The sequence below is a fragment of the Rhamphochromis sp. 'chilingali' genome (assembly GCF_963969265.1).
Source record: "Rhamphochromis sp. 'chilingali' genome assembly, chromosome: 4".
Lineage (NCBI taxonomy): Eukaryota > Metazoa > Chordata > Actinopteri > Cichliformes > Cichlidae > Rhamphochromis > Rhamphochromis sp. 'chilingali'.
This window is the reverse complement of record NC_137948.1, coordinates 15,347,746-15,365,549: the sequence shown is the minus strand read 5'-3', so window position 1 is coordinate 15,365,549 and position 17,804 is coordinate 15,347,746. Positions and strand designations below refer to the sequence as shown.

The following is a 17,804-nucleotide window of genomic DNA, read 5'->3' as shown; positions in this document are numbered from 1 at the left end:
CCACATCTATTGACTGACAGGGTGGAACTGGACACTGTTGCTGAATCTCTGTACTCACGCGCACACAGTGCCAAACAGCAACTGCTGATCCCAGTAAGGCAAACTGTTCCTCACTTGAACCTGCGATTTTTTTTTTTTTTTTTTTTTTTTTTTTTTTTTTTTTTTTTTTTTTTTTGGGTGGGTGTTTTGTTTTTGTTTTTTTTTTTTAAATCAAAGCCATACCTGTTAATTTGTTTGTGTTTACATGCATCATCATCACTTTAGGTAAAAGTGGGAACACACTCAGATTGCACTTAATTCAATTCCTTATAGTGTTTTAAATTTTTACCCGTTCAAATCTAGTTATTCTTGAGGCCTAGACGTCCCTGTTGTCCTATTTTAATGTAAGTTATTCCAGATTGAGGTAAAAGAAATCGTTAGATTAGGACAAGATGAAGGAAATGATGTCAGTCTGAGCTGCTCAGATCGCATTTCCTCACCAAAGGTCAGTACAACCTGTGGTCTGTGCAACCCCTTTGAAACACTGGAATCAGGTTTTAGTAAGCTTGTGTTCTTATCATTATTATCATTGTTTAGAATGGACAGAACTGGTTAGTGTTTAAATGCTTTTGCAGGATCTGTAGCCCAACGTTATATTTAAAGTCTTCCTTAGGTTCTCATACTTGCGTTGCTTCAGTGACAGACTGCATGCTTTAAGGCCAGCTGTCAGATGCAGATTCAACGCAACCACTGAGCTCTGGGTTTAACCGACACTGCTGTGAGGTGCGAGGAGATGTTTAAAAGTGCCATATGTTGATGTCCGTTTGTGTTTAATTCTGCTTCTAGTTGTGAATCTAAATGGAGGGCTCATAAATCTGGCACTCGTCGCCCCTCCCCTCCATCCACATCCTGTTGAGTCAGTTCTTGGCTCGCTGCCTTGGCCTTTCCGCTGTGGATCAGTGGCATAAAGACCGAATTGTGTTTGATAATGGAATTCAAAGCAGGGACCCGAATATTAAACCGCAGACTGAGACTCGATGTTCGGTACTTTTGCCCTTTCCCACGATTGGCTCCAGCAGAGAGTCCGCCACATGTTCGAGCGTATTCTAAAGTTTGCATTCCTGCAGCTCCAGGCGGGGAACACGTGGCGCTCAGTATTTTTTATGTCCTTGGTGTGTTTTCAAGTATTTGCGGGTATATCATTAAAGACTGATCACTGTAATGAAGGGATACTCCACTTTACTTTTGTACTTCAGAGTTTTAGAGTTATAGTAGCAGTTTTAAGAGTTATATTTAGATTTTTATTGAATAGAGAATGAAAGATGTTGAGTGTAAATGGTAGATTTTATTCTAAGTAAATTGCCTTTCTTCATGTTCAACCAACAGAACTAATGAGCTGAATGGTTACAAGGTCAAACTGAACACATTTCGTTATTTACTTGGGCTCAGAGTCCGTCGGTCTCTCATTTGCTTTGTAATTTATTGAAAATGAAGCCTGTGTGTGCTCCTTTAATGTCTTCGTGAACCGGGTGAAATGAACCGAATCGGGCCGTCTCGCTCAAGGCCCAGACCGTGGCAGCTTGTTCTGAAGTGTAATGTCTTTGTTCATTTCTGTAGGCAAATCTGTGATTGTGTGTAATTATTACAATGCAATGTTTCATGTAAATAAAATGGGTTTTTTTTTTTAATAACACTTTGCCTTTTCTCAACATGAGCGATTACAAATTGTACAACTGTGGGAATGTTGAAAACATCAGACATGAACTCTGCAGAAATCTTTTACAACCTAAAAACCATACATGCAAACTTCACAGTATTGAACAACTTCACCTCCTCAGGTTTTCAGGCGCCTCTGTGTTTTTACAGCTAACAAAAGTAGAACAGTTTCTCTTCTGATGTCCAGATGCAAACTAAAAGACACTGAACCTTCTAACAGCTGGACATTCTAGGGTTCGTGCGCAACAGGCTTTGTCTACTTTAAAATATGATGGCATGTGCACTAATAGAGACACGACCTATTTACAGCCCCTTCAGACATGCACCGCTTTCCCAGAGTTCCCACAGATGTGTTTAAGACGCTGTCCTTTTATTTTTAAGGTTAAGGATTGGTTTCCAGATGTCATCTGAACAGCTCAGCTTCAGGTCTAAAGGTGCCTCCTGGTCAATTGCCATCAACAGCTGTGATGCTAATATGACTGAAGTAAATGTAGTAGGATTTGTTTATGCCGAGTCACAGTAGTACAAGACTCTAGATGTCGATATGGGTTAATCAGATGAGCAGAGAACAGCCTCTTTATTGTTTGCAGTAACGTTAAAGCATGTCCACTCTCAGCCCGTCTGGGTGGGGCAGGACACAACTCTCAATCACTGCTGCAGGAGTGTCTGAATGAAGCGGTGAACGTAAAAGTAGCATGCCTGAATGCAGTCGCTGTGACCAACCAGTGAAGTGGTCACGTATCGCAAACAACACGGAAACACACAAATACTTAATTCTTGCTCTGACGTCCAAACTGAAACTAGATGTTCAAACGTCTCGCATCAGCTGGATGCAGATGAATCGGCAACACGCTGCATTCAACGTACTTTAAACCTTGAACAGTTTCTTGGGTCTTGTATAAGGCACCAAAACGATGCTCGTTGCTAATCTGTCTCCAGAGTCAAAAGCAGCTTCATCAGGGAGTCTGTAGCCTTGCAGCTAGACGGCTCGTCCTCACCCAGAAACAAGAGTCTGTGGTAGTTGGCCAGAGGGACCTCACACAAGATCCTGAGACATGAACACAGATGAGTCAGAAAATCCTAATCGGGGACACAGCTCAGAGTTTTCATAAATAGCAGCCTACCAGTCATTTATATCATCTGAGTTGGGATCCGGGTCCACCTGCACCCAGCGACCAATGGACCAGATCCCCTTCAGATCATCATGACTGCAGCTATCATCAGCCTCTCTGTGTGGCCTGAAATCCTCACAGCACAGGAAGTAGCTTGAAACCCAGGAATGACACATGAAAGGTGAGAAGTTTTAATGACTTAAAGTGAGCAAGAAATAGGAAACGGAACATGGAGATGCTTCAACATCCAGACTCACTAATCAGTTTCTGCCTCTTTCTCTTCATCGTTGTGGAGTTTCTCCACGTTCCAGCGCATGCGTTTGTACAGCCCCGTGTTGACCTGGGAGAGGTACGGCGTGGGTACACAGTAACGGAAAACGGTCAGCCTCAGGTGGCCGAGCTGACTCTGGCCGATGCAGAACTGAGACACGCTGGGAACAAAAACGCAAAAGACGTTGATGTTCAGAGTGAAAGGTTTATAGCAACAGTCACAGTGTTGGGGTTGTGCAGAGAAGACGAAAATGATGGGAGTATTAAAAAAAAGAATCACAAAATGCTGATTCTCAACAGTAGGTTCTGCACGCAGGTGCAAAGAAAATGTGAAGTAATCTGTAGGACAGGGAAGAAATGTGACCACATGAGGTTTAAAATTATTACAGGTTTATGTGTGACAGCTAAACAGTACTAGATATAAAATGTGGACATGAGCAGAAACAACAGGAGGATGAGGATTTGGAGAATCATAAGTTAGTCACATTGATAACTTGTAATGACGTAACAGTTTCAAAAGTTTAAATAAATACATCAGTGGCATGAATGTCATGGTAAATTTTGGCTTTTTTTATTATAGAATCGAACTGTTCTTTTTCCAGGGTGGAATAATTGCACCGTATACATCTTCAGTAACAATTGGGTGCACAAGTTTGAATTTATTTTGGATTGACTCTAATCCATACAGAGTCAAAGTATACATACATTCCCGCTAATATGCTCATGGAATAATTCTGGCTGGATATTGGCTCCAGCAGTTTCATGGCAGGCTTGAGCTTTGCTGGCTCCTGGATGGTTCCTGAGCATCCTAACCGATCCCATCTGTGGGTGACCGTTTGGGTCTGCAGTTAGAAATGGCTCCAAAAGAAGACCTTCCTGACTTCTATAAATCTACAATTCTCCTCCTTAGATCTTCAGAGTTCCTCGGACTTTCTCATTGTTCTAAATCCAATGTGTGCTGTCCAACAAATCGTTTTTATGCAGCAAAGAGAAACTACCAGTTTTAGTCAATCATGATCACTAACACAAGGTTAATGTGTATTAGTCAGGCTTGGCCTTGTCAAGTTAGAGTTCATTATAGAATCTCCATCTCCACTTATTACAGGGCTTGAGTGAGTTAATTTATATTTTTTGACTTTAGAGAAAATCCAAAATAAATTCAAACTTGTGCACCCAATTCTTGAAAAAGAACGGTTCAAAATTGTAAAAGCATGACATTCATTCCCATAATGAGTGGATGCAAACTTCCACCCACAACTGTAGCTCGATAAGACTAAATTCTGCTTCATAGTACAAACACACCGTAAACAAAAGCAAGTATTCGTTTGCATAAGCGTGCACCTTTGGGGCTCCTTCTCATCCAAACTGAGAAGATTGTAGCTGGAACACCTCAGCAGCATCTGCTCCAACTTGTCACACAGCTGCTGTGAGAAGTCCAACAGCTGCACACACACATACACACAGTTTAGAGTAAATATAAACCACAAAATTTTCAAGTTGTAGACACACACGGCACCGATACACCTTCCGCTCGGGCAGTTTGTTCCAACAGCTGATGCACACACTGTTCTGAAGCGACTGACCACAACAACATAGGATTCATTTCTTATATGAAGTGCAATAAGCTTTCTGTCAAATACATAATTTAACTACTCAACAGATGAACCTGTTGCTTCCAATCAAAGTCAACTACAGTGGTGCGAAAAGTGTTTGTTGCCTACATGATTTCCTTTATTTGAGATTTTCAAATCAATTTAATTAACAAGTAAATGTTTTTTCTAAATGCAGGTGTTTATCATCAAGAGGTGGGGGGGGGGGGTAAAAAAAAAAAACCCTACAACTTCAGCAATGTTTATGGTGTTTGAAATTCCTTTTAGCTTGCAATCTGAGCATGGTAACTTACCAAACTTTTCATATGCATGAGGAAAAAAATGCTATAAAACTGTGAAAATTTACCCTTGTGCAACTCTCAGCTGGCAGAGGGTTGCTTTGGGACACGATGCTTCTGGTTAGGTGTTCCAGGTGGTTAAAGAAAGGCTGACAGGTGTACAGGAAATTCTGCACAGCAGTAACTACAGTGTCCCTGCTTACACACTTCTGCCTGCCAGGACACAAAAAACCTTCATGATACAGAGAAATGACCAAAATGAGTGCAACAAAGCAGGAACCTACCCCTGGATGAGGCAGTCAAGTACGCAATCTGTTTTGCTCAAGAAGAACTGGAGCTGCAGCCAGATGCTTTTCTCAACCTGGCTCAAGTCTGGGCAGCTGCAGCACCCATATTTACCACAGGATGGCGCCACAGCAACGTCAGCTAAAAACGATAGTTGCTTCTCCGCCTCTGAAACACCTAATCATGTGCATAAACACAGAGAACAGCATGATGATGATCGCTTCACAGTGTTCTTTCATTAAGGTTTAATATTTTCTGAAAAAGAAATACAAGAATTAGAAACTTTGGAGACAGAGATATTTTTAGAGTAATGCTGACTGCAAAGAAAGCCATTACCAAAAACGTCTCCATACTGTTTACTACATGATGGAGAGGCTGATGTTCTCCTGTAGGTTTAAACCACATCAATTTACAGGGTTTTGGATCAGACTGGAACGATTTCATTTTGATTGGTTTGTTTCTTCAAATGTTTATGAATTTATGAAAGAAAAATTATAAAAGTAACAGTAAATTAAAAGGGTTGTTAGATGTTTATTTACATTTTATGTTGTTTTTTAAAATTGGTTTTCTTTTCTTGAATTAGTATTATGTTTTTTCCGATTCATTATTTATTCATTTTCTACTTTTTATTTTTTTTAGGAGAAAAACCATGCACGCCTGTGATCAAAACCATTTTTCACTTTATATTTATTACTAAACATTTAAAAGAATTTTACTAAACCATAAAATGAATGGTGCACATGTGCTATACCCACATAAATTAAAACATAATAGAAAACAGATGATGGTAAAACACCTCTTTATACAGCCTCCTGTGTTCCAGTCTCTACATCACTTTTGTGGTGCGATTACACTAAAACAAATGTGTAACCGTGATGTTCCTACAAATTCATGTATCGATCAGCTGACTCTAACTTTATGTCCAAACTACTCAAACTGAGCTAATGCACTCATTTCTAATCTCTCCTGCTCACTCTGCCTCCTGTCATTTTGCTAATGCTGGCGTCTCCAAACCATACATCATAGCAGGTCTCACTACCATAATGCAACTTTATCACTCTTTCTGCTTCTCCAAACAGTCATCTCGACCCACTCCACCCTCCAATCACTGTCTGCTTCACCTTTCTTGTGCACTATCCATTAAATTGGATGGTTGAACCCAGATATTTCAATTCAGCTACCTTTACTTACTGTCCTTCTTGTATCTTCACTGTTACACCTCAGACTCATGTATTCTGTCTCGCTTCTATTGACTTTCATTCCTCTTCTCTCCAGAGCATACCTCCACCTCCTCCTCATTAATCCATCTGTTATTCCTACCACACACCTGTATTCATACATGTCCTGCTGGCCAGCCTTGTAATCCTCTATCAAGGCACCGACAGCAAATTCTTAGTAGTGCTCTTTGTCATCATTAAACCATACTGGCGATCAGCGATTGCCACCTCTCTCCTTAAACTAGCTTAAACGATTCTTTCCCACAGCTTCATAGTATGTCTCATCGGCTTTATCCCTCTGTTGTTACTACAGCTCTTACACTTTTGTTCTTGAAAATAAGTACCACTTCTTCCCCGTTTCTTCCTCTAACTCTCCAAAACGGTGTTAAACGGTGCCCTCTCTTTTAAACATCTTCATACCTCCACAGGTATGTGATCCGGACCAGCCACCTGCCCACTCTTCATCCTCCTCCTAACAGCCAATTTTCTTTTGCACTGACATGTACTACAGTGTCTTCTACCCTCTGACCTGTATATGTGCCGATTTGCAGACGGTCCTTGCCGTCTGAATCCTGTAGATCCAGATCCAGGTGTTGCCCTGATGCTGACACTTCAGTGACCGACATGCTTCCCGCTGCAGGCAAGTGGACGTTAACTGAACAGCTGCTGAAAATCAAACTACATTAGAGAAGCATTTCTGGCTTTGCCACAGGCATCACGAGTGAACTCTTTACTAACGTCCTGCTAATTCACGATAACACAGCGATCTAGCTAGCTATGAGACGCAAACACGAAAAGAAAGTGAAATTTGGCAGCAAAATACTGTTTTTATTAGAATTAACGAAAATGATTGTTAAATGTTATGCTGGGATCGCCCCAGCTCACTAGCACGTTTACTGGGAGCCGGCGTTTACCATTAACAACTTCGCTAGCTTAGCTGTTAGCCGTTACCCTTCTTTTGCACGTCAGCCTCTTGTCCAAGGTCAAAGGTCCCTGCCTAGCAACAAAAAAGTAAATAAAAAAAATAAATCACGTAAAGTTATAAGCTTCACGATTTTACACTGCCTGCAATTGTGCGTTTTCTTTATTTTTCTTTATTTTTTAATTTAATTTTTTATTTGACACTGAAAAGCAACAGAACAAAACCACATAAATGGGTCTCTGAGTCAAAATTTCCACCTAATAAATTGAAATTTCAAGATATCTTGAAATTCCGAATTAACTTTCGAGATACTTAATTCATAACTGAAAATTTTGACTCAAGTCCCTGAGACTTGGTTTAACTTTTATTTAATTTTTTAATTCATTATTTTCCCTGTGGCAGAAAGAAACCGATTTTTTTTTTCTTTTTCTCCTGCAGCACAAATATGCTAAAACAGATGCGCTGGAGCAAATGATAGCTGATTATTATTGATTTTATGCCACATATTTGAATTATTGTTATTGTGAAATTGGGGGAAATCTTAAACTAACACTGAAACTAATACAAATCAAACTGAAAATGAACAGTTTCTACAGTTGAAAACTAAAGTGAAACTTTCAATGCGGCTCTGGAAAATGACTGAAACTAAACTAAACTGAAACCTAAATACTACTACTAATAATAATAATAATGAAAACAAATTGAAAACACTACATTTTAATAGGTCCTCTTTAAACATTTGTTTATAGGCAGATATCAGCCAATATGACAAATACCAATATAAAACTAGTGCTTGCATTTCAAAGCTTGTGCAAATACACCTAATTTTGTTTTCAGTCCCTCCTTCATACAGAGAGAGATTAACCATCATGCCGTGCTCTGTTAGCAGATATCACCGAGATAAGAAAAGTTTTTCATAACCTAAATAACTCCACCCCTCAGAACAACTGGACTAAAACATCTGTGTGGAAATTTTAACAGTTTATTACAGACATCTGTTTGCCTTATCATGAGTTATTGCTGCCTTTCACTGCTCGAGTCAGCTCTTTGATGACCGTAGGTGACTCAGCTGTATTAAGTTTATCGTTATGAGCCTACACATTTAACATATATTTAGGATATGGTATGTGAGTCCTCTGTCCCTGCTCTTGTCCTCTGCCCCCGCTGAAAGATTTTCATGATGCAAATGAGATATGCAAATGTGCATCAGTTTATCTTTGTTAAATCTAACACAGACACCCACTCACACCACCCTAACATCAACTGACCCTGTCATGAGCTTCTCTCTCCCACACGCAGGGTTTGTATTACATTATTATTAACATTTCTGCTCAATGAGAGAGTATCAGCCTGTTAAACAGGTGGGCCTCCATAGCTGTAAATCTGGGTTTTTTTATGGCTTTTCAAAGGCAAGGTTTTTCTTTATTGATGTAAACGTGAAAGTGGGATGGCTAATGGTGTGTTATAATCTGTATTATGTGTTGTTCCAATGGCAAATTACTTGTCTTCAGACACTTGAGACCTGTAGTTTTGGTCATAAAGGGCTGGAAGTGGTCAGCAGCAATACTGGAGTAAGCTGGGGTGTTTAAATGATGCTCTTTCGGTACAAAGGGGCCCAAAGTGTGCCAAGAAAATATCCACCACAAAATTACACCACCACTACCAGGCTGAGCTGTTGATAAGGGGCAGGATGGATCCACGGTTTCATGTTGTTTTACGCTGACCGTTTGGGTGTTGGAGCAGAAAATAAGACTCGTCAGACCAGCAAATTTCATCCAAATTTTCTGATGCCCAGATAATTTGGGGTGAGACTGTGCAACTTTTAGCCTCAGTTTCCTGTCTTTAGCCGACAGGAGTGTTAGTTTCCATTTAATATTATTTATAAAACAATATATAATAATCAGGTACCTTCAGGCTGAAGTTGTACTGCGGTTGTTATTCTTCATTTTTCGGTGAGACAGGCTGTTGTACATACTGATGTAGATCTATTTTGTTTATGTATTTGTGTGTATTTACTGAATAGAATCACCATGAGGCAGGTAAAGGCTCTGCGTGCTTTACAAATTCAACAGTTGGTTCATTACAAGGTAACAAGCAGCGCTGCAGCATGTCACATGACCTATCCTGCGCGCCCCCGCTGCCCCGCTCTGGACCAATGAGCAGCCCGGTCGATTTGGAAGGGCGTCGGGAGCGCGCGGCCGGGGTCTAGCGTACAAGTGTTGCGTGCTGCCGCTTTGCCGTCAGTTAACCGCTGCCTGGATGTCTCACGGCGGGTGAGGCTGTCCATCTCGAGCGGCAAAACAAAGAAGGAGCTCTTTTGTGGTGTTTTTTGACTTGAGCCCAGAGTGGGATGTGTAACGCCCAGGTTAGCTTCCCGCTGTCCTGGGTTTGCGGCTGTGTGAAGGACTGACAGGCGGGTTTTTTCTTCTTGTAAGGCATGTGATAAGAGAGAGGAGGCTGTGAGGCGTGTTCACGGATGTAACCGGGAGCTGGGGAGAGGGAAGACGGGGGATCTCCTCTGGTTTCATGTCGGCTGTGGATGTGACCGTTCAGCAGGGACGTGCTGCTGGATTTTTAGCTGTTGAATGGCAGATACTCACAGAAGAGGATGGTGATGAATGACTGCGGAGCTCAGTAGTTTGCAGTTATCTGAATGACTTGTGTCTCTTGTTAAAACGCGCACACACGGTGGAGCCGTTTTGATTGTTCGTGGAGTGGAGTGGGGGCTAACGCTGGTTAAACAACACAGGGTGGATCGGTTCAGGCGCGGCCACAGGCGGACCTACAATGCGGATTACCCCTTGACTGTTTGCCTTTGTGTTATTACACATTTGCCTGAAGTTGAGATAAGACTCGCAGGCCTATACGAGTATCTTTTCTTATTTTATTGTCTTAAGAAAGGAGACATCGCGTTCATCTGTGGGCCGAATCCCCACATGTGCACAAGTTGTCCGTGAATCTGCACGGACTGAAGGCAGCAACAGGGACAGCCATGGCGAACGACTCCATTCAAGTAAGTTTTATCAAGTTGGATGTCCTGAAGCCTGCAAACGTGGTCTGAATAAAGCCAAAACTGGCTCACAGATACTCATCCTTTGAAATCCAGACATTTCTGTTGACACAAGTTGTGTGAAGCCAAAATAGCTGTTTTAACTTTTTAAGTTAAGCAGTATTGTTTTTTTATAGAAAGTTTCCCCCTACAAATGTAACGAGAATAGTGGATTTAACTGACCCATGTTTTGTTAAAATTTGGCACAAATTTCCACAGGATCTTAGAGCCTAAGATGGGTTTTCCAAAGCTCAGAAACATGAGCTCATTCTGACATTCGAGTCTCCCAATCAATTGTTTGGTGAAAAATTAGTAGTTGGTGATTGCTATTATCTTAATTGATTATTGGTGGTGGCTTGGTGCTGGAGGCCATTAGTGGCCCCCGTACCACACTGTAAGAACCAACAACCTGTCAGTATAAGTGGAAATGGATAGTTTGCTTCTTGTTAATAATGTATGATGGGTCCACTGTCTGGTCCTGCAAAGAGCTTGTGCAGAGATCTCCTGCACCTTGCTTTGTTTGGCTGTTTGCTGTGACCTGGTGAAGCTTGTTTTGTCCAAAGCTTTGTTGCTTTCATAGTGTTGTGTGTGTGTGTATATAGGAAAGGCAGGTGCATGCAGGCACAATACTGGTGTTTGCTGTAAAACAACACTCACTATTTCCAGCTGCCTTCAGGCATCACTTGAATGTGAATGCTTTAGCAAAACAGGAAGGAGTGCTTAGTTTGCATTTACAGGGAATAGGTGTGTGCTGAGTTAAAGAGAAACATGATTTCCTGAAGTGGCGTTTAGGTAATGAGTTAATTGCTTTAAGTCATCTAGGCTGAAACTGAAGAACATGAAGGGGGCAGATAAGTTTTATGAGATTCATACACACTGGATTTGAGAAGCTGTTGACATTTAGAGCTGTGTGTCAGCTGATGTACAAGCCTGGAGCTGCGTGCAGCTGAGAAATGGGTGTGTCCGTGTCGTCACGCAGATGACGTCGGTGTACAGGTTGTCTACTACTTTGAATTCCTATTTGTAATTTAGGAACGTTAATGCCAATTATTCACGGCTGAAAAATTGGCATTGGTTTACTCTGTAATTAGAGGTTTGGAACGTATGCAAGTGAAAATACAGAAGATGAAGAAGATAATAGAGGTGATAGCTCCAGAACAGACGGGCTCCTTGCAATAATAATGAAATATGAAATTTATAACCAGTGTGCAAGTCTACGAGTTCCTGTTGCCATAAAGTGTTGACTAAACTCAAATGTTGTTTGCCCACATTCTGTCATTTCACCCATGCTGCCACTTCCCTCCAGTACATTATAACCAAATAAGGTGTGTTGATCTGCAAACGCATTCATGGATGCAGGCACACATGAGAACTCGTGCTCTCACTGGATTTTGAGGGTTACCTGGTGACAAAGCTTGTAGTTTTCCTCCAGTAGCTAGGTTGTTGCTCATGGGGCCTGTACTATGAGGGAAGTTCAATAAACCCAAGACAGCTTTTTCTCTTAACTAGCTTCACTTACACTAACATGGATCATCAGGCTAAGCAATCACACAAAGGTGGTTATCCACATTTTACAGGAGGTAAATGGGAAATGGACTGGTTCTGCTATAATAATAATAATAATAATAATAATAATAATACATTTTATTTATGAGCGCCTTTCAAGTCACCCAAGGACACTTTACAATAGGATATAGCTATAGCTCTTTTCTGTTTTATTACTCAAAGCACTTCACACAACAAATGTCATTCACCCATTCTTACAAGCACTTTTTATATTCTTAAGTGCTTTCTGTGTAACATTCACGCTCTGATGGATGAATGGAAGAGGAACTTGAGCTTAGGATCTTGCCAGACATGGAACCACCAACCATCCAATTAATAGATGCCAAGAGCCACCTCCTCGCCTCCTTCCTGTTGACATACTAAAGTATTTCCAAGTGAGCTGAGAGACATGCTCTCTCCATTGTGTCCTTACTGAGTCTGCCCACAGTAGGAGAAGCCTGAGACACATCATCTAAGAAACATTCATGTAGCTATTCTGATTAAATCCCCAAAGACTACTTTCCAATTCAGAAACCCCTATAAAGAGGAATAAAACAAGAGACTGTTAGTCTGCCAAATACAGAGTTCCTGTGGTCCCATCAAACAGCCAGGCCAGAGGGGTTCACTATATGGGCGTAGGGATTTGATGCTATGTGGCTTGGATAGCGGCTGGGTGCCACAGTCCGAGAGGTCTGGTCGGGTAAAGATACCATTCAGTCAGAGCAGCTTGTGTTTGTGAGATGGGAAATTTAAAAAAGCAGCATGATAAATTGATGGAAAGGGGTATGGATACTAAATTGATTTAATTAAACAGTAAGTAAAGTTGCTAAAGTGTGTAAGTTGCTACACGTATCTTTATCACAGATCTATGGTCAAGAGATTTGTCTTGTGATTGTAATGTCATATCCCATTAAATGAATTAATTAATGTGTTGCTTTCAGTGTTTTATTACAGCATGTAAAACTGTTTCTGCAATTTCCTTTCAAAAAGAAAAGCTAAAAAAATTCTTTAAGTTCAGTAAGTACAAGAGAATTGCTTCTTTGTATTACGATCATGTCACTTTTAAGGCTTCTAACAATAGTACTCCTTTAAAACTACTCAAAGCCAGAAGGGAAACAAACAAAAAACAGAGTAAAGGTTGGTTTGAAGGATAAAGCATTTTCCAAGGAAAAAAGGGATTTGGATACAAAACATTTAGGAAAAGAACTTTCAAATGTTTGCGTTGGTATATCAAGTCTAATTCATCAAGAGACTAGTCTAAGAATGACTGTTAGCTACAAAGACAGCGACTTTATTAGATTTCCCCCTTTTATTTGTGTCAGGAAGCTATGAGCACCAGCATGTGTCTTTAGGAAAATGAGCCCAGTTAATTATGCTGCTTGACTACACCGTATTATGTGACTGCTTTTAAAAGCTTTCTGCCTCTTTAACCAATTCTAGCCTCGTTGTCCTTGACGTTAAAGTGCCAATACACGCACTCTGTGTCAGACGTCCTCACCGGGTAAACAACTATCTGCCCAGTCTGTTTGGCATAGATTTTTTCTGTACTATGCCAAACAGATAGGTCTAATTTTGGTTCCCCTACTCCGCTGACCAATGTGCGAGATGTGCCATTGATTGGAATTTGTAAATTTGAATCAACCACCTAATGAGAGCGCCTACAGCTTAAAGCCAGATGTTTTTTCTGCCTCCCACAAAAGATGTGGTTATGTTTTTCTTTCTAAGAATATCGCAAGACTCCAATAATCAGGAGGCAAACAGCAGCACTAAGAGCAGTTTGATATTTCTCTGGTCTGCTGTGTACATGTTTTGTTTTTATCATGGTCTCAGGAGATTTGGAGTCTATGGAGAAGGATGGTCAGTAAAAGAAGGAAAACAGAAGGAGATCTAGACATGGACTTGGGTCTTTGATCTTTTCCAGTAAAGTTGAAAAGGGAGAGGCTACTTTAAGTGGCAACCGCTTCAGCAGAATTGGAAACCCCCTTTTGTCCACAGGAGCTGATGATGATGTACTGGTGGAACTTCCTCATGTTTTCATGGAGCGGGTGCATCAGTTGGAAGCGGTCTGCGGGGCATTCATCTCTAAATTTATCTTATATGTGCTGATGCAGGGTTTCAGCACTTGTCCAACTTCTTCAGCACTAATTGTATGACACAAAGAAATACTAGTTTTTTTCCTGCTTCCAGTGTATTAAGGGAAGCTGTTCGTATGACTAAATCTATGTAGTAGTCAGTAGACATAAGAACTGTATCAAGTCATGGCAAAGGTCTTATTTTCTTCTTTTGATTTCATTGATGTTTATTTTTGCCCTTAACCCTCTTCTTTATTATTTTTTAAACTTCTTCACTTGTTTTTTCAAACAGACACATGTAATATTTGAGCCTTATTTCTAATGGCTACTGAGGTACATTACCTTAAAGTTTGTAGCTTTTGTCCTAGGTAGTAAAACACCTTTGTGTAGTCAGGACATGGCAGGTCTCCAGGCTTCCTAGTTGATGCATAAATCAGTCTGTTTCTTTTTTATTTTATGGGGTTTCCATTTTCAATCTTCATCTTTAACCAACACAGACTGAAGTAACTTAACTTGAGTTATCTTATCACCTCTCTAAGGATTTATTTGTTCAGATATGCAGAACTCCTCCACAAGTCCTGCAAACACGTCTTGATGTGTAAAGTTCCTGGAGTTCCCCTCTTAAGTTCCCATTTTTGTACATCAGAGGCAGGCAGTGAAGCTCTACAGCCTTCCCCTGGTGTGCCGCTTGTTTGCCCCCACAGGAAAACCATGTGAAACAGCCCCAATAGAAGCCTGAATCCAACTGCGTCACACTTCCCTGCGAAGGTTAGAAGGCGGACAATAGTGGAGTCGAGGGGAGATGTGTCACTTCTTGTATGTGGATGGATCTGTTGCGTGGAAAATTTTGAAAATCCTGTATTTGTTCATTAATGACAAACTTCTTTTTTTTTTTCTTTTTTTTTTTACACAATTTACATGAGCACACATTCAGGTCTAATATTTAAAGACACACACAGAGTCAGACACTCCAGGGAATGCATAGGAGAGCTTCCCATAAGCCTCACAATGACGTAAGGAGACAGTTATGCACACAAAATAGACTTTTCTCAGCCCCGTGGCCATGTAGGCAGACAGAATCCACAGTAACGCATCAAGGAACTGTTGAGAAACCGGAGACTCTGAGAGGAAATTAATATCCACATTCATTTTCATAGCAGGCCTCTCAGTTTAATAAAACAATGTGGACTAATGGGGTCATGTACTCCCTATCATGTGATGTATTCACTCGCATGAATGTTTCTGTTTTTAGGCTTGTAACACATGATCAGAACCTCCTACCAGCTCTACTGCATGTCTGCCTAATCTCATCTGACCTTCGTGGAATTTTATAGCATCTACAAAACCATTAACACTAGTTGTTTCTACTGAGAAGTCAAAGGTCAAATGAGTGTCATCAGAAGCGTTAGCAATTCAAACCAGTTTGACGATGATTAAAATGAGGTTTTAAAAGCCCACCAACGCTATTCCTCTACCACACATAATCCATGTTTCAATCATAGGCAGTATAAAACATGGATGTAGCCACCATGGTGTGAGACATTGGTTTTGGAGAGCCAGACTAATAAAAACTGTCATCAGAACTGAGGCACTGACTTCTTAGTGTCATGTGGTGGTTTGAGTTGGAACATCTGTCAAAAATGTGGTGACGCCCCTAACTCCAGTATCCAGGTGGATAATTTCAGGAACAGTAGAGATGTTATTAAGGGTAGAAGCTACACATAGAGTTAAAAAACAGCTGTTTTGTACCAGGTTCTAAACCTGCTTTTTGATCCTGTAGAGTTGGGCATTTTAACATTAGACCGTTCGTACCTGTCAATGCAGCAAAACTAAGGGAGGATTTAGGATCACCTGATTCAGCACTAACCATGTGCTTTACCAGGAAGAAAAGTTTTAAGGTTAATCTGAAAAGTAGAGATAATGTCCGTCTCCCGAATCCAAGCTGGGAGCTGGTTCCACAGAAGAGGGGCCTGAGATCTGAAGGGTCTGTCTCCCATTCTACTAAATATTCTAGGAACCACAGGTAAGCTCACAATATCACACCAATGGAGAGTAAAATGCTCTATTGGTGTGAGATTGTGTTATTGGGTCTCTAAGATAAGATGGGGTGTGATTGTTGTCAACTATTACAGTTGCTCTGTTTCTGCTCTCCCTATTATAGCAGCCTGCCAAAGATCTTCTCAGTTTTGTCATGCATTAAATTATTTTGCCCCTCTCACTTCTCAAATTTGTTGATCTGTTGAAATGAGTGTAAAGGAACCACATAAGAGCCAATAAACGTCTCATTAGCAGGCAAATCAGTCTTTTAACAGCGTCTAAAAATGGGGTGTTTTCTTACAGTAAGTTACATGTTTGGTACTGATGGGAAAACAAAATAAGAGCTTTAATAGCACTGGCTCATTGCTTGGATCGTTGGTGCCCTGATAGGAGCATTTCAGATGGGGGCAAAGTTTTGCAAGGGCACAACAGTGGAGGGAAGAGGAGGGGCCACGGGGCGATGTGCTGATGATGAGGCTCTACGGCCGCAGCGGTACAATAGGTTGCATTGTCTGACAGTAGCAGCCCAGATCACATTCAGTTCACTATGAGTTTATTTTCCTCATCCTTGTTGGAGCGTGTTAGTGACCACACCCTCACTAACCAACCAGCCCAGCTGCCCACCCTCAGGCAAGGTATTAAAGTCCGATACTGTTAATAGTTTTTTGGGTGGAGGGGTGGAGGTGTTTGTTTTTCTTAAACTGAGAGCCTGCCTGTGTGCTTGGTAGATGTGATGAGCCGCAGCAGCTATTGTAAACTGGCGTTCCTGTCCGTGGATTTTTTTCCCCTCCCTGTTTCTTTATCTTTGTTTCACATCTTGCCTTCCCTCTGTGCAAACATCCCATAATTCCCATGACCTCATAGCGATGTACCCCTGCATTCCAGCTTCGCATGGACCCCTCCTTCTCCCCAGACGCTCGCACACAGGCCAGCGAGGCTGAGCTCACACACTGTTGTGACATCACCTATCACCCCTGGCCAGTTAACCTCCGCCAGCTTTCTGGGTGAGAACTGGGAGGGCCGGAGTGATCAGGAGTGAGTGGCTCAGGGCGGGTCACTCAATTAAAACATAAATGAAACAGACATTTCACTGCCTGTGGCTGTTTTTCGTCGCATGAGGCCAGGCCACAGATGCCGAAGTTCTGCCCTCACATCTGCATCCGTTAAAGTTGGATACCACCTCTTTTTTTAATGTCAAGTCTTTGAAGTTTCATTATACGATGGCAGTAGTTCCTCACTTTCGTGCTCATTTGGGTCCCGGCCTGGCTTGTCAAAACCAGCAACCTTGCACTCGACATACCTCGACCCCTGACCCCTTCCTCATTATGGCAGTGCCCAGGGCCCCTCGGGACACATACATCGATCCCAGCCTCATCGGTCAGTCCTGCCGTGCAGTTTAAACAGCCACTCAGTTATGTTAACTGTCTCTGAACCTACCAGAGGACACTTTATATATTTAGAACAAACTCAGTCTTTGCTGAAACAATCAGGGAATTGGGACGGACAACTGAATGCATGGCTGCTGTGATGTTATCCTAAGGATTTGTGCTTTAAAGTGTAGGTTACAATCCTTCTGAAAGAACTCGAATAGCAAATAAACCAAATAATTTAGTCTGCCTTAAACTGTGGTGCATTTAAAACCCAACGCTGAGCTTGCGTCTAAAGGTCAGAGACCTTTGTTTTTAGGAAAAATAAATCAACAGAGAGCATTA

General features: G+C 41.3%; 2 protein-coding genes across 2 annotated transcripts in view; one reads left to right on the top strand and one right to left on the bottom strand.

Moving 5' to 3' along the window:
- Window positions 1-167: 167 nt before the first annotated feature.
- cUnh19orf67 (chromosome Un C19orf67 homolog) lies at window positions 168-7,430 on the bottom strand. Its single transcript, XM_080879806.1, has 8 exons — window positions 7,382-7,430; window positions 6,997-7,130; window positions 5,250-5,427; window positions 5,034-5,178; window positions 4,419-4,519; window positions 3,065-3,238; window positions 2,820-2,960; window positions 168-2,743 (listed from the first exon to the last, which is right to left on the bottom strand). The coding sequence occupies exons 2-8, from the start codon at window positions 7,091-7,093 to the stop codon at window positions 2,620-2,622; spliced, it is 960 nt and encodes a 319-aa protein (XP_080735932.1). The 5' UTR covers window positions 7,094-7,130; window positions 7,382-7,430; the 3' UTR covers window positions 168-2,619.
- A 2,166-nt stretch (window positions 7,431-9,596) lies between these two features.
- The window catches only part of pkn1a (protein kinase N1a), a 63,624-nt gene continuing 55,416 nt past the window's right edge, over window positions 9,597-17,804 (top strand). The window contains exon 1 of the mRNA XM_080881323.1: window positions 9,597-10,402. Coding sequence (XP_080737449.1) covers window positions 10,382-10,402 — 21 coding nt within the window. The 5' untranslated portion in view covers window positions 9,597-10,381. The remainder of the gene's footprint in view (window positions 10,403-17,804) is intronic.